The 17,699-nt window shown below is 37.5% G+C and overlaps 1 protein-coding gene across 4 annotated transcripts in view; it reads left to right on the top strand.

Moving 5' to 3' along the window:
* The first annotated feature begins 863 nt into the window (after positions 1-863).
* Positions 864-17,699, top strand: part of LOC110827964 (uncharacterized) — a 55,795-nt gene continuing 38,959 nt past the window's right edge. Inside the window, exons 1-6 of one of the 4 annotated variants that reach the window (XM_087343610.1) lie at positions 864-1,955; positions 9,780-9,920; positions 10,886-11,038; positions 13,940-14,181; positions 15,036-15,515; positions 16,846-17,310. In XM_087343610.1, coding sequence (XP_087199736.1) covers positions 9,794-9,920; positions 10,886-11,038; positions 13,940-14,181; positions 15,036-15,515; positions 16,846-17,310 — 1,467 coding nt within the window. In that variant the 5' untranslated portion in view covers positions 864-1,955; positions 9,780-9,793. Of the gene's footprint in view, positions 1,956-8,812; positions 9,543-9,779; positions 9,921-10,885; positions 11,039-13,939; positions 14,182-15,035; positions 15,516-16,845; positions 17,311-17,699 lie in introns of those variants that run through there. The other 3 variants (XM_022060172.2, XM_087343611.1, XM_087343608.1) reach the window with 3 other exon arrangements.

Raw genomic sequence — 17,699 nt, forward strand, 5'->3', positions numbered from 1 at the left:
AACAAAGTAGGATTTATTTTAGGTTCCATTACAATGAGTAACAGCCAGTGATATGGCATTAATTTCTTCAGAAATTCTCTGAAATTATTTAGGTCTGCCGGATATGTTTAAAAGACTGCTTTTTAAATAACCCCATAAAAAGAAATCACATGCCGACAGATAGGCTAAACGAGCTGGCCAAGAAACATCACCATAGTGGTAAATTACTCAATTTTCAAACACAGTTCTCAAAGAAATTACTTCATTATAATGTACCTCGTAGTGGAAAACATTTATCTTTAAATTCACATTACTTTAAATAAATCTGATTACGCTGTAGTCGACTAGTGTGTTTTTAAAAGTGATGAATGAATTTTGCTGACTGTATTTCCATTTGTATTTCTGTTAACATTTATTTGATGACATTTGTCAGTTACTTCTTTGTATGATTGGTCCTTATAAGTTTATTCTCATATACCTTCTACGATTTGAGTTAAGCTACACGTTATACATAAACTCTGGTATTGATTTAATAATTATATTGTCTAGTGTAATTCATACTCTAATATTATTGCCATAAATTCGCATTTATTTCATTGTGTTGGAAGAGCTTCTTACTTTACATTTATTTTGTGTCATGTGTAGTACATTGTGATTCAGTCTTAACATTAAGTTACACCTTGTAATTACGTCTCAACCCTTTAGACATGTTGAGGTATGGTATTACCAACGCAGGCAAGTGCATTTAATGTGCTGTGCAACGTGTCATCTGTGGAAAAAGTAGAACTTGAAGTTGTATTAGTGGAAGAGGCAAAACCCGTTAATCCGTCCGTTACGCAAAAAAAAGGAGAGTTGATATTGTAGCAGAATATTCCCCTCGACTGATGTAACTTGGATCAACATTCATGTTTAGTAGTACCGGTCCAGAAACTTCTGAACTACGGTGAAAGGGAACCAAGAAGTATCTAATTGGAACTTACGACGTATTTGACGTTATAGACCTCTGTAAACTGCAAAGCAGTGTGCCATTATGTGCAGCCCAGATTTACTAGACCAGTGCCGTGTCTGCTATCTTCGGGCTAAAGACTAGAATCTGACATGTCGGTTTATACGGGCAAACAACACACCTTACAAAGCTGAGCATCGTGCATAAGCAGTGTGGACCAGAAGCAGTTCGCGGCATAATTTATGCCGAAAGAAGATGGCTGTCTTCTGGGCTGTACCGCCGTGTAGTCTGATAGAAATTTACCGACGCTTCAGAAGTCCTTGCTGCCTCGATCATCAGAGCTCATCGGCCAGCATCCTGTCTAATGAACAGCAGGGGGCTCCTTTCTCAGGGGTAAAGCGGCCGGAGCCTGAAGCCGACCACACATCCACATTTAGGGCGAGGGTAAGAATGTATCGACTGTATGACTGTAAGGCCTGGTGCTCCAGGAACAACTTTAGCAAGATTACTTGTGTCTATGGCTGTCTGCTACGCCACTGCAGAAGAGTCAATAATTCAAGGAAGTTGTCTGGGCAACTTGCATCAAGAAATAGAAGAACGAGTTTGTTTGGTTTCTTTGAGATGCCAATAGCTTGAGGCAAGAGGTCACTAGTTTCTGACGATTATTCGTGCACACGTCAAGTGCAGTGGAGACGGAATGTAGCTCAAGTTCGCCGACAACAATCCTTCGTGTCCCAGTTCCGTTCTTTGCGCATCTGTAGTGGCACAATAATCAGTGTTTGTTGTGTTCGAGCGTTCTGATGGCTGTCGGTTTCCACGTCAGCTTTGAAAGTGATTACGCTGTGTTGGGACTATAATCTACAATACTGTTCCGATATAATTATGTGTAAATTACCAGTGCTTGGTCTGTGATTGACAGTGAAATTTCGTATCATTATTGCGAGTAATGGAATTTTGACGCACCAAAGAAGACTACTTGGGATCATTCAGAAACAGAAGCGGTAAGATCGTACTAATAATCGATTTACAGGTATTTATTTATTCCTAGTTTGTCTAATGACGTATTCAATTGCATAGATTATATAGCGTCAAATGACGAGTAATTAAGCAAATAATAAATAAGAAAGGATGAGTAAGGAAGCAGTCGTAGCTTAAATTAAGGTAAGCCTACAGAAAGACGTCATGTGAATTAAGACTGACAAACCATAAGAACGGAAACGATAATCAAAAGAGAACAATGGTTTCGGATGTCATTCTTTCAGCGTTTTCAAGCGCAACCAAACATAAATAGTTTTAACTACAATTGAATGTGTAATATGTTGAATAAATCCAGCTGGCCCCAAGACCAAAGAAACATGTGTCTTGAGCTCATGTTTCCTTGTAAGATAGAAATATGCTGAAGTCCTGGTGGAATAAAAATGTTAGTCATCCCATCACACAAAGAATCCCCCCTTCCTGTTGCCCTGAAAGTACCATAACAACGTCAAATTTATCGGGACAGATTTTGGAAGCGAAACACCGAAATTAATTTTACTGAATCCTGTTTCTTACATTTCTTCCCACGGTGTGATTCGGACCTTTTTTACTTGCGATGACCCTCCTAGGGGGTATCGCTGCCAGAATGAGATTGCCCAATTAAACAACAATGCCCTCGCTCAAGTTCACAGTTTCATTTAAGTTGTTTTCGTAGCATATATATGACTGTCAATTAAAGAGGAGTTACTTGCAAAATGATTTTAATCAAACAAAATATAAAAGTACAATGTGTCTCCCCAAGGAGGCCGCTCGGTACGCCTGTGATGTTGTTTTGGGCATGGCGACGAGTCATTGCCGGTGCTGTATTCAGACCCCAGCTAGCCGAGAATATCTGTTTTTGCAACATTCGTGTTTCAAATGTCTTGGATGTAAGGAGGGCACAAACGTGACGTGTGTCGAGCAGTACAAAAACACGTTAGTGAAGGTGGCACGTAAACCTCAATATAGAAACTGTGTTACGCAGAAAACTCAAAACATGTCTCCTTATATGGCAACTGAAACCGCATCATTGATCTTGAATGCAGAACTTCTTTATTTCATCTCTTCTCTCTGGCGCTGGATTCCCGATAGAAAAGTGGGTGGAGTAGTAAATTTAATCTTATTTTCCTTTCTGAGGAAAGTTTTGCTGATGGTAACATGTGAGTGCCTGTGCCTGTCTGTTCTCTTTAATAACTTTAAGCCATATTTGTTTAAATCTTGTCAGTCAAATCACAATAAAATTCCTATTAAATATTAAAATATTACTATAATTAACTTTCAAATATTTAAAATATACTAAATGATGTTCTCTATCGAAATGTTCGATTTACATTAGATCATCATTTTTTACAGTGTAAATCGAACATTTCGATAGAGAACATCATTTAATATATTTTAAATATTTAAAAGTTAATTATAGTAATATTTTAATATTTAATAGGAATTTTATTGTTATTAGACTGACAAGATTTAAACAAATATATATTTATCACAATATGACGCAACTTTATCATCTCAACTTTAAGCCAACTGATGCATTCTCCTGAAAGTGAAGACTTTGTAAATTTATTTTATATTTATTTAGTGTTCTGTCTGACGACAGGTCCATATGAACAGGATCCTTCCATCCTTTTCTCGGACTGGGACCTGTTCATATACGTTCTTGGCAGATGATCCAGAAGTGGTTTGCCATTGCCTTCTTCTGTGTGTGAATGGAGTAATTGTTGGGATGCCACGGAGGAAAACTCCGTGTTGCCTAGACCACGGCCTTGCCCAACACAAGTTATAAATAAGTCATAATTAATACAAATTGCTTCGACAGAGTAATTTCCTTGCTCGTCGATATCTGTACTTGTCAATGCCCTATTTAGTGCTATTGCTTGTGTCTCGAGAAGTACATGCATTCTTATGTTGTATATGAGTATTAGGTAATATTATATTGTTTTTAGTTGCTAGTTTCATATTATATTTGTCGCATATGAATGTTAAGTCATGTAATATGGGAATTAGTTACACATTGTAATGAATTTTAGCTCTGGTACTTTATTGTAAAAACCTTTATTATATTCATGTATATGAACACACCTGCCCAATTTTGTAACTCGGACTTTCCCCGATGTTATCCTCTTTTGATAATTAAGTTGTTTTCATGAAATCGGACACACTGTGACACTCGCTCCACAAATGTACTATTTAGAAATAATTAATAAAACATCAGCCAGATTCCGAGAATGAGGCAAGTGCCAGAGGACACCTTCATAAAATCTACGGAATGTTCTAGAAGCTTTTCATCTATGAAGAGTACGGAGTACACATATTGTCCCCGGGCTACGTCCTTGCTGACCAATATACGAGGGTCGCTCATTAAGTAATGCCCCACATTTTTTTCCTCAGAACATATTTATTCAAGATGGCTCAAATTTAGTGACAATATAAATCAATGTTTCCTTTACACATACTATTTTTCCACATAGTCCCCATCAACTTGTACGGTTTTACGCCAGTGTGGAACAAGTGCATGCATGCCTTGCCGGTACCAGCTCTTGTCCTGTGCACGTAGCCATGTCCTCACTGCTTGAATCACGCTCTCGTCATCTTCAAATCTTGTTCCGCGGATAGCATCTTTAAGTGGCCCAAAGAGATGGAGTCGGAGGGTGGATGGGGCAGCACCGTTCAACCAAATTTGGTGATTTCTTCCCGGGTTCTCGGACTTGTGTGAGGGCGTGCATTGCCATGCAGGAGCAAAATTTCTGCTGGATGCTTTTGAGGCCGAACTCGTCGGAAACGCTTCTTGAGGGTTTCCAGGGTCATAATGTACGCGTCTGAATTGATGGTCGCACCTCTTGGCATCACATCCACAAGAATGACCCCATCACTGTCCCAAAAGACAGTCATCATGACTTTTCCGGCGGAGGGAGTTGACTTGAATTTCTTCTTTCTCGGTGATAGAGGATGATGCCACTCCATTGACTGCCTTTTTGTCTCCGGCTCAAAGTGGTGTATCCAGGTTTCGTCACCTGTAATGATCCGGGACAGAAAGATCTCTCCCTCAGCATCAAAACGCTCCAACAATTCAGAAGAAATCGTTTTCCTTTGAATCCTGTGGTCTGCTGTGAGACTTCGTGGAACCCATCTTGCGCACACCTTCGAATATGCAAGAGCCCGGATAATTGCAATTACACTTCCATTGCTGACTGAAAGCTGTTGGGCCAATTGTCGAGTTGTGATGCGCCGATCCTCACGAATAATGGCATCCGCGCGGTTCAACATGTCTGGAGTGGTGGCTGTGGCAGGACGCCCAGAGCGCGGCAGATCACGGAGCTCGGTTTCTTCACTTCCTGAAGCTTTAACTCTCTTAGCCCAGCGACCAACGGTGCTCCTATCGACTGCACAGCTTCCATACACAGCACACAAACGTTTATGAATGTTCACCACCGTTTCTTTTTCAGCAACAAAGAATTCAATTACAGCTCGTTGTTTGTAACGAGAGTCGTTCACAGACGCCATTTTAACAGTTCACTACAGCTCCGCTATCGGTTGGAATCATTTGAAACTCCGTACACGAACGCGGGAAACATCAAATCTCAAGCATGTAAAAGTGCACTTTTCTATCTTCATTATTGGCTGAGAAAAAAAATGTGGGGCATTACTTAATGAGCGACCCTAATATATAGCAGCAAGAGCATTAAAAACGCTCTCTGATCTGTAACAAGTTTAGTCTTGACGACGGTACTCCGTTCAGTCAGCAGTCGGCCTCTGCTACAGCCTTAAGCAGAAACCTGTTGTACTTGTTACTTATATATTAGTAATAAATCTCTTGTACCAATCTACTCTCCAGCAACTATTACTCCAACCCGACGACCGATAACCACATCAAATCCGCTCGACCAACTTATCGAACCTACAAGGTACTTTGCACGGTTTTCCCGTGTGCGGGACACAACACTGAATTCGTGTCGACGCACATTTTAAACGCCTGCAATAGAGATAATGATGCAACATTTTGTTAAATGCCTATAAACAGATTATCTCACTGATAAAGGTGCCGTCAGGGTTTTTGGCCTCTGAACTGTGTGAATTGGAACCTCGGAGCGAGTCACTTATAGTCGGCGCAGTAGTTTTTGGCCGGTTGAATTTTCAAGGGGAAGGCTAGGAGCGAGTCACTTGTGAGATAGTATAATGCTAACTGCACCGAGGAACTTATCGGATTGAACGCCCAAACAAAAGAAATGCACTGACCGTGCCACCTCAGGTACACAGAGTAGGCCCGTCCGCCAGCTCCACTAGCTTCTCCACCGGCCAAAAACTACTGCGCCGACTACGAGGTGCGATCGGAAGGTTTCAAGACTGCGCGTATAAAAACCCGTACACTTATCTCAGGTATTAAATTCATCCATCACCCTCGAAGTAGTTCCCCTGGGAGTGAACACAACGATCCCAGCGCCGCTGCCAAGCCTGGAAGCGTCCCTGGAAATCTTTCTTTGTCAGCCTGTCAAGCACCATCTGCGATTCTGCCTGAATCTCTTGCCAAAGACTCGCCAAAATGGCTACGGAAACCTATGAAATGCTAAAGCAAGCATTTGGGGAGTCCGCAATGGGTCGTGCACAAACTTTTGTGTGGCATTCACGTTTTAAAAATGGCCGAACCTCTGTCGATGATGACGAGCGTTCTGGACGACCATCTTCGAGCACAACGCCAGAAAATGTTACAAAGATTCGGCAGGCCATTCACGAAGATCGACGTCGTACCATCAACGACTTGTGCGACATTGTTGGGATAGGCTATGGGACCTGTCAGCTGATTCTAAAGGAAGAACTCCACATGCGACGCATCCTGTCTGAGGACCAGAAGCAGAATCGACTTCTCGTTTGTCAGGAGCTCAAAGATCTTGCAAGAACCGACCCCAACTTCCTTTCTAAGCTCCGTGTGACTTCTTCCTCTTCCCAAAGATGAAAATTCAGCTAAAGGGAAGGAGATTTGAGACGATAGAAGAGATTAGGCAGAATCGCAGATGGTGCTTGACAGGCTGACAAAGAAAGATTTCCAGGGATGCTTCCAGGCTTGGCAGCGGCGCTGGGATCGTTGTGTTCACTCCCAGGGGAACTACTTCGAGGGTGATGGATGAATTTAATACCTGAGATAAGTGTACGGGTTTTTATACGCGCAGTCTGGAAACTTTTCGATCGCACCTCGTATACCAGAGGTTTACTGTAAGGGATGGCAGCAGGCCGCGTACAGTACACTCCAAATAAAATGAAACATCACCATGGCACATATAGCAGGAAAGTCTATTTCATTACACTACACATCACTAGGAAATTAACACTGCAGAGTGTTAGATAATTTTATCTTCTTCACAACTCTTTAGTCCTCTTCCACTCCTGACAAACCTTCGCTTTCTGACATATCACTCGATTCATCACTGCTGCCGCTGCTGTCCGCTCCATTATCTTCAATTATAATGCGTTCAATAGCATCTTCGATTATACCTTCTTGCTCACAATAAATTTGTTCCAGTTTCTCCACATGCCGACATACATTCTCCCATTCCTCTTGCCCAATTTCTTCTAATCTCTGACAACACAGTCGCTCGACGTCCTTAATTTTAAACGTTGTGTTCTTGCTTGCAACCTATTGTTTTACATCTGTCCAGATAAGTTCAATGGGGTTTAAATCGGGATGGTATAGCGGAAGTTTCAGCAAAGTATGTCCTTTGTCTGCTAAAATCTGACCAGTCTCATAACATTTGTGCTTTGGCTTATTTAATTTGATTAAATCGTACAGTTGAGCTTTCGACATGTCACAAAATGGGATGTTTCTTTCCAATAGCCAGGCTTTCATTTCGTCCTTTTTTGAGTTAGATGTCGGTGGTTTGTCTGTCTGAGTGTTGTGATACGAGGCGTTATCAATGACCAGAAAGAAGTTTGATGGTAAATTTAGTATTAGCATTGTTTCAAACCAGCGGGCATAATTTTAACTGTCCATTTCATTGTGATAAGCTCCGGCCTTGGGCGCGCAGCCCCTTCGACTGCGCGGGGTCCCGGCTCCGGACACTGGCCATGGTGCCGGCGAGGGTTCCAATTAACCGCCCCAGTCCACCGCCCGTGGAGGCGGTGGGTTTGCCCATCCGGCCTTGGGCGGCCAGTGCGTTCGCCTGCGCGGACCCGGCTCCGGACACTGGCCCGTGCGCCTGGTGGCAGGTTCCAACGAACCTCCCGAGTCGGATGAGTCCAACTTGTTGGCTTTTCGCTGGTCTGTCTGCCTAAAGATAAATCGTAAGACTGGGTATTTGATAACAGACTGACAGAGAAATTGTATGGACTTCAGAGAGAGAGAGAGCGCAACTATCAGCAGAATCTAGAAAATTACATAATGACAAGACATGTAATTTTATTTCTTATTAATATTAGAGTGATGAAATTAAGGAATATGGGATGGGAAGGTGGATCTCAGAAAGTAATGTTTCACCTCCTGCTTCAATAATATCTGTCGGAACGTGATCACTACCTGGCGATTTATACCTTTTAAACTTTTAAGTAGCAGTTTCAACCTCAAAAGGACTAGGCTCGGGTAATTATGGCTCAGCTGTATGTATTTCCGTCTGCCAAGCATCACTAACTCTAAGTAAGTTCGTTAGCTGAAAGAAGTAATTCTTCCATCTGTTCAAAATGAGGGATTCTGCAAGCAGATCACAATTTTCATCCTTTACCAAGTTGCGTCTGTGTTGGCAACCCTTATTAAATTCATTTATAAAATTTTCATCTTTTACCAAGTTACTTCTAGGTTGGTAACCATTCTTAAAGTCATTTATGCTACTTTCATCTTTTACCAAATTATTTCTACGTTGGTCACCCTTCTTAAATTCTTTTATAACTCTGTATAAGTTTCTAACCTTACTATGTGTTGCAAGCTCATTAATTTCGTCTTACAGATATTCCCCCTTTTTCTTTTGAAATGTCTACTAGCGTCACATCATACATTTTTTCAGATTATCTCCATTTATCTGGTCTGGAATTCTTTACTATTAGTTCATTTAATTATGCTGAAAATTCAATGTACTGTTGTATGTTATATTAAAAAACTTCTGCAAAGAGAAATGTGTTACTATTCTTCATTGTATATCTCTTTAACAGTTGACAGCTCATTCTAGTCATTTCATTTGCTTGCTCTTCTTGGATGTAAATTATGCTACATTTCATTAGCAGTATAAATTTGGAATTTTGAATATGCAGTATGCCATGATTGCACATAAAATGAATTTCTGTCGTATTTCCATTGGCTAGGAGACTGGTCTGGATGTAGTGGTAAAGAGAAAAAACATGTCTGTACTTGGACCTGAATCTTATGCATCCAATTTGTGGATACTAATTTTCTTTCTCTGCTCTCCTGGCTCATGAAGTATTATCTATTTCTGTTACTTGACTTATTTAGGAATTACTTCACTGTTTTTAACTGAGTGTAAATGTTTTTAAACATGAGGAATATACAACCACTGTATCTGGTTCAGGAAAAGCAAAAGTTATCAAGAAAGTGGAGAAACTTAATCTAATAACAGAGTGGATTTTGCAAGTGTTTTGGAATTCTAATATTATTACCTACAAAGTAAGTTAAAATTAAATGATAAAAAGATATGTTTACTTTTGTGAGTAGGAGTGCATATGTATGGTAAATTAAAAGTATCTAGTATTTAATGAATGATGAAAATTTTGTTTTATGTAATTGAATTGTTACATACAAAACCATTTTGAACACGCAGAGCTACACACATATTTCTCACTTTTGTGTTCACAGTTTTTGGTTCTCAATGAAAGATTGTTTCATCACATGTTTATTTTACAGTGTGTTTCTTGGCGATGGGATTTTTGAAGCTCTGGCATCGCATCTTCAATGTTATAACACTAACCACAATAATGATGACCATCTATATAGGAGGTTGTATCCAAGACGTCACTGTTCAACAAGAAGCAAATACAATTATAGGTGAGTAGATGGTGATAGAAAATGATACGTTTATTTAACTAAATATCATAAGCCTGCATGAATACCATACATAGCTATTTTTAAAGATAAAATTAAAAATTAAAGTTAAATATGAACTTCTTATATAGAAATATATATGCCGGATAATTTATTGTTCAACCGAATACGATAATGAAAGCTGTTATGCATTAACATTTATCTCCCTGCAATATGAAAGTCATGCCTGTTCTGTTACTGTCAATATTCAGAAGATTGCTGTCTTCTGGGTTGTTGCGCTGTGTAGTCTGGTAGAAGTTTACTGACATTTAAGAGGTCCTTGCTGCCTCCATCATCAGGGCAGCAAAGCTGAAATATTTTAATCATGTGAGGGAAGGGAAATACTCTGTTATAATGTACTAATGTTGTACACTGTTCATGACATAGGCTACATGACATTTTGTAAAATGGGTTTACTCCTGTAATCATGTGACTGGTCATCATTATAGTGACTGATTTATAAATACTTTTTTGAGTCAGTTTAGCGGTGATGGTTGGATCAAACTCAGAACTGTTTAAATACTAGATTAGTATGATGACCACTAGACCACCAGGTTGGTCAAGAAATGGTCATTATTGTGCTTCTATAACAGTTACTCCTTGTGATGTAATAGATAAAGAAATATAGAGTTCATATTTGTGCTTGGTTGGCTAATGACCTCTTTTTTATGAATAATGCTGCTTTCAATTTTATAGTAATTCTGTCTTCTTTATAGATGATTTGTACTTCATCCCATTGTATTCTATGGTCATCATTCAAGGAGGGTTCTTCTCGTCCTTCTTTTTGATTTGGATAAAACAGGAGAAATATGTTTTATTATGTTAAACATGACAAGGGTCATATGTTTTTACTATGTTCTTTTACTTTAAGTTAAAAGGATAAAAATTATTTATGTATACATTTAAAATACTACTTTATGCTCCTGCAGGTGTGATAATACAAGTATGTGAATGTGAACCTGATGTGTTTGGATGTGGTTATCCTACTCTAAAGGGCGTTGTAAAATTTGAGGCAATAAGGTGGATGTTATCTGCCTTGAATCAAAGGACGGGTTCAGCTTTTCTGCCAGGTGTTTCTATCGGTAAGTAGATAAGCAGTGATTGTTATTCACATTTCTTTTGTTATTGTTAAACCTTTTTCTGTTTTACTAATGTCAGTATAACCTTAAGAAGTTAAAAATTAATTGGTAAAAGATTATTTTCAATTGGAGGCTTGAATTAAAGGTATTATAGTAAAGTGAGAAAATATTGGCAGTAGTTTAGTAAATGAATTTCATCTAAAGCTCACTGTAAGCTGAAGAGATAACTATTATCATATTTCATCAGTTTTTAGGAATGTATGTGACAATGAAATGGAACAGAAATTGGTGGTCTGGATTAAAATTCAATGTGTAAGAACAGTTTATATTTTAAATATATAATGATTGGTAATGATTATTATACTAAATTATTAATGTTTAAGACATTCCTAGATAGTAGGAATAGCTGCAGATTACTTGTAAGTTGAAATTATTACCAGGGTATTATAGAACCAGAAAGAAATCATTGCTGGAAAACAGAAACCCATCATGAGAAGCTAAAGCTAATCCACATTATTATATGAAGCTTGTTATGCTCAATATGGGAATGTTTGATTGTATATTCATTTATATATTTAGTTGTTTTCTTTTTGTTTTTTATTATTATTAATTGAATTATTATTATTATTAATTTAATTTAATTGAATTATCAGTGTTTGCCTGTCATTGGCTCCTTGTTATTGGCAAACACTTTAAAAAATTAATTGAATTGTTCAAATGAAACCCACTTGGGGACTGTTGTGCAAAGAAAATTAGGCTGTTAAAAGTAGTCCCCATGACCAATGAATCAGGCATCCCATTGATATACCAGCTGATGGTTCCCCTCCCTCGGCTGCTGCTGGAGCCACTGCACCACCACTGTCTTGACATCTTTATCTAACCTGAATCTTTAGTGTTTTTATGAGGACTCCACTCAATGTGAGAGGTCTGGCTATATGGCAGATGGTCCAAAATCTTCCAGTGCATTCAGCACAGTGTGGACCACATGGAGATGGGTACGGTCATGTAACATGATGAAATGCTTCTTGAGCATAACAGGATGCTTTATGTTGATGGTGGTGTGAAGGTCTCAGAGGGTTTTACAATAGTTCTGCGTACTGATGGTGATATCAAGGTTTTTAGACACCTACATCAGAAGTTTACTAATTCTGTTTGAATGGATTCTACACCTGTAATACTGGAATTTAAGCATCACACTGTTCCTCTTTGCTCTTGAGCCAACCCGTCGGCTCGTGAGTGATGAGAAGTAATGCGAGCGAATTGGTCGAACTAGAAGGGCAGCGCAGTATCTGTCTCTGTGCAGTGTTGATGCAGGATGGTGGTTGGGGGTATTGGAGGGGGTTGCAGTATCTAGAAGATTCTTGCTAGCTCGCTTGAAGCGCCGGCGGAGGATGATTTGGGCTGTTGGTGTCCTGGAGTGTTCCACAGGATTTAGCGTAGCTACGTCTTTGTTGAATTTTATTTTTTGGATACTGGTTCAGTGGTTAACTTCACCAGGAATGAGTAGCTACTGAGGCCAAAAGAGCTTATTTTTTATTGTTTGATTGTGTGGTGAGGTTTGAAGCAAGGGCATGTTGGTTGAAGTTATAAGTTTACATTTATTTTCTATTGTGTTGTTAAGAAATAAAATTTGTATTTATATTACTTTGTGAATATCAAGTTTAACATATGCCCAATGTCCATAAGGAGGGATCGCTGAGGGAACCAATGACAAATAGAACTAGAACCAACCCCCATTGGATTGTTTTCTGAAGAGGCACTTTGGTTCAATCTAATGCTCTCATTCTGCTGCACTTCTCAAGGTTGACTGCAGGTGTGTGCACGTGATTACCTATGATCAGTCAATTTTTCTAACAGTGCAGCTGACAAGTTTCATTAGAACAAACCTCATATTTTTCTGTAAAATCTGGCGAGATTAATTTTCTCACTTATACCAATTTTCCAAGTAGCCCCTATTTCCTCCAAATATTTTGTTACATATTTAATTGCATAGATACATATATTTCTCCCCTCACAAATGAGTGGTTTATTGCAAATACTGCAGTGTTCTTCGGAGCACTGCTGTAATATCCTGGCAATGTTTGAGTAGTCATGAAAGAGAAGAAATATCTCTAGCATAAAGACAAGGAAGTGGCATAAAACCTGGTGTTTTGCCTATAAAATGTCTTGCTGCCCAAAACATATATTAATAAAACCTATTGAAACACTGTGAATAATATTTAGAAGTCGTCTTTGAACAATTAACTGAAGAATAAAACATGTCCTTATATTTACAGCAGAGCATTGCTGTAGAATGTGAAGCATAATAATTTACTGCGGACTCTTTGGACTGTATGTGGAGAATAAATAATCAGTAGATGGCAGTGGTTATATGTAGATTTTATTTCTTCAGAGACCTTAAGTAGAAGTTTATGGAAAGGAACCAAGCATTGCTGTAGGCTTTAGTAATCAAAATCTAGAATGTTATAATGGTGAAAAATATGGTCAGCTACTGTCATCGAGTACAGTATATCACTGGGAAATGCATTTAAATATTGAGGCAACTCTTACAACAAATTGCAGATGTGTTTTTATAGACAATTTCAAAATGCAAATTCTCATTCAGTAAGTGCAATACATGGCAGCTAGCATGTCACAGCCCACAGCAACACCATACCCTTTGAAATGAATCGTACAATATTATCTTTTTAAGATACATGTTAAATATTTTAATTTTACATTTTCTCTCTATATATTTATTCCATAAGAAACTCTTGGCTAAATGATAATTTTTAAGCCTTTCCATACTATTAAAATTAGACAACTACTACCTCCAGTATAGACAGTAATGACATCTAAGTCCTTGAACTTTGTGATTCATGGACTGCACATTGTAAACCACTTTATTGTTGTTGGTTTATACAGGAATTCATGCTTTTGATACCTGTGGAACGTTAAGAGCTGCTGTAACACAACTTGGGAAATTTTTACCATCATTAAAAGGAGTTAACAATACTTTCTTCATACCCTCAGCAGTAAAGCTTGGGTTGCTGGATGGTGCAGGATTATCTTATGTTCCAGAAGTACAATCAGCTCTGAATGAGCTTCAGTTTCCAGTTATAAACTTGGACCCAGAAATTGTTATGCCTCCAGAACAAAAGGCCGAGGTATAGTATTGAAGTGCCCATGACTTTGGATTCTTTAGCACATTCTCTGACCAAATATGGTATAGTAATAGCTCAAGACATTAGTATCCAACATAATCTATATGCCACACATATGACCAATGTTAAATTTATTCTCCTTATGTAATTTTCATCCATGTATAGTAATGAAATGGTATTCTGAATAAATGTGTTAACTTAAAAATGTCAAAAAATCTTTGGCATACAGGAATGGCTGAAATTAAAACTTTAATTTGCTGCATCAGAATGTAAGCTTAGATCAAGCTGAAAGGAACTATTTCATAAACTTTTGAATGAAAGTGGAAGTTAAACCAATAATAAATTAGGTAAATGGTTTCATGTTTGACCTATATTAAATTAGTTTTCAATTATAAAGATTATTGAACATGGTTCATATGATGCACACAAAATTATTTTTATTGTGGAGTACTGATAAGATATCTAAGTAGTGGGTTTGTGTGCTCTAGAAATATGGAAAGGGTTTTTTTCCCCTTGCATTTAATGAAGGACTCAACTGCTTAGAAAAGAATGGAATAGGATAAGATTAATTACTTTAAGAAAACATATTTATTCCTGATGTTGAATAACCCACTTATTTAAAAGTGTCAAGCTCTTATTACATACAGCAGTTAAAAATAATTTTCCCAATTGAACATAGTTCAGATCACATTAAAAACACAAAAATGAAATTCTTGCTTTATCAAACAATTTTCTTCACTCCTAATTATGCAGAACTATTACTGTACATATTTTTGTCCCTGTTTATACTTTTCTTCTATGGACTTAATTCATTGCACTGTCTTTATTACATTCTTCATTACTTTGTACTGTTACAGGCAATGCTAGCTATGGTGAAGAAGTTAAAATGGCATTATCTGATCATGGTACATGGTAGTGATGTCTATAGCACCCATGTAGCACATTTGATAAAGCAACTTGCATCTGCCAATAATGAGATTTGTATATTATCCATGGTGCAATATATATACATGGAAGGACTGAATGATAATGTTGATGAGGACATCAGACACTCAAATCAGAATACTGTACAATCAGCATTATCAAGAAACAATTATGGAATTCCCATTCTTGTAATAATGCAACAGTCTTATATCCAGAACTTTCTGGAATATGTTACAGATTACATTAATCCAAACAACACAAGCTCTTTACAGCTATTTTTTTCAAACTTACTTACACATGAGGACATCAGTCATATGCCTAAACAAGTTATGAAAGTCTATTCACTTTCTATTCAAAATAACCAGTTAAATAATTTTGAGGAATACTGGCAAGACCGCATTAGGCATATGAAGGTAAATAAAAACATTTGCTTTTAGTTGGCAGTTGTTAATTTTATTTGTATAAAATGTTATTATTTCTGAAGTGTTAGACCCTATCTACACATTTCCTTCTAAAGCATTTCATAATGAATGTGTTAACAGGGACTTGTAGACATACCGTTAGTAACTACATCACCCTTTTGACTTATGTTCCTCTTACTCCATCATAAATATGTATTTTCCCTCATTATTTCTTACTAGAGATGCCTAATATTCTGCCTACTATATCAAATATATAATTTGCTACTTCTGGCTATAATAACAATTGCAAAGCTCATCAGTTATCTGGGCCAAATACAAAAGATTAACTCTTGGCTTATGTGTAGGCTGATAAAGCCTGTAATGTAGCAGGCAAATTAGGACAAGAGACAGAAGAGTTTAATTCAGTTTAAGCAACAGCACTGCACCCAAAGTTAGAGGACTGACCACACAGCCTAACTCCTCCCTCTAGTCATGTACATGCCAATAAGAAATTGGCACTGCTAAGACTGAGAATATATATAATAATTTTGTCATTCCCTAAATTTACCTTGAAGATGGTGAAGAAACTAGTCGTTGAAAAGTTGTCATTTGACACAGTATTTACAAGGCTGGCACCTGAGAAAATTTTGTAATGTGCCATGAAAGTATTAAGTATCATCACAGAATACCTATCATAAATAAATTAATAACTACAGTTCAATTTTAACCAAGTCATTTTAGCAAACTTTATGTATCATATTAATGTAACCCAACCAGACCTCACTGAGAACAAAGAAATCTAGATGTGTTTAATTGTATAGTGTTCTTGGCCAGCATTTTATATTACATTCATTGGGTCATACGTGAGAAGGAAATATTTATTCACTGCTCTCGTTTTGTCAAGTAACTGCCTTATTACAGTTTTTGAAACTTCAAAAACTTTTTTGAATGTACAAAATTTGAAAATTTTTACTTGTGATTTGATAATGGTAACATTAAAATAATCTCTTCAGAATCTAATAATTTTGTAAAAGATATAAGATTTAACATTTTATTTTTATTTTATTAAAATAATTGCTGTTTGTAATTAGATGGAATTATGAAGCTTTCCATCTTCTGGGTTGTTGCACTGTGTAGTCTGGTCGATGTTAACCAACGTTTCAGAGGTCATACTGTGATGACGTTGCCCTGATAACAGAGGCAGTATGACCTCTGAAACGTTGGTTAACATCGACCAGACTACACAGCATAACAACCCAGAAGACGGAAAGCTTCATACTCACCGCTGTGAGAACCTCAAGTCTTACACAGGTGGAATTAATAGCTTTAAATATTATTTCAGCATACAAGAACATACCCATCTCAAGAGAATCAGTGGCTGTGGAGGTACTTACAAGGCCAACATTGTGCCCCTAGCCAATTTAATTCTTCAGTACCAGTTTTGAATCTGGGATGTATTCACAGTGCAGGAAAAACAAAACCAGAAGATGATTTATACATTGCATTGAGAGGAGAAGACATCTTAACAGCCAGTCAAGGAGTAGCTCTAATGGCTCAAGCTCTACAGTTAGCATGGGAAATTGTATGTTTTAGTGGCACTAGGCATCCTTGCCCAGACCTGTTGAAAATGTCACATCAGGACTTTCAACAGTCATATTTTGCAAAAGTATTAAAAAACCAAAGAAGCGGTCTTAAGTTACCCCAACCAAATATAGACTGGTTAAAAGAACCAGGCTTACTTCCAGATCTGTTGCTTGTGGAATATGTTAGAAGTCATCAGCACAGAAGTATTATTAATTTAATTAAGGTATGTAAAATGTATTATTGTATTCTTTATTTTATATTTTGCATGGCAGTCATTAAAATTTGCTTCAACTGACAGCAAACCAATTCTGTATTTAATGTCAAATGTAGTAACATATACAAAATACACATTCTAAAAGTAAGAAAAACCTTGTTTTTAAGGAACCTTTAAAATACTTCTCTAAATTAATTAGCCAAAAATTGGTATTAAATGCATATAAAAATTATCTGAACAGCATTTCATAGAATTCTGTTCAATTCAAACTAAAATTAGATTACCTTATCCTACAGTTTCTGTTTGCTGTCTTTGGGGGTTTTACATAGTCCATTACCCCAGAGTAATTATACAACAAGAGTCTGTAAACTCATGTTTGGATTGCCAAAAATCATATA

Source organism: Zootermopsis nevadensis, unplaced genomic scaffold, assembly GCF_977971745.1.
Source record: "Zootermopsis nevadensis isolate Lab colony 2312 unplaced genomic scaffold, Znev_1.0 Znev_ptg000006l, whole genome shotgun sequence".
NCBI lineage: Eukaryota > Metazoa > Arthropoda > Insecta > Blattodea > Termopsidae > Zootermopsis > Zootermopsis nevadensis.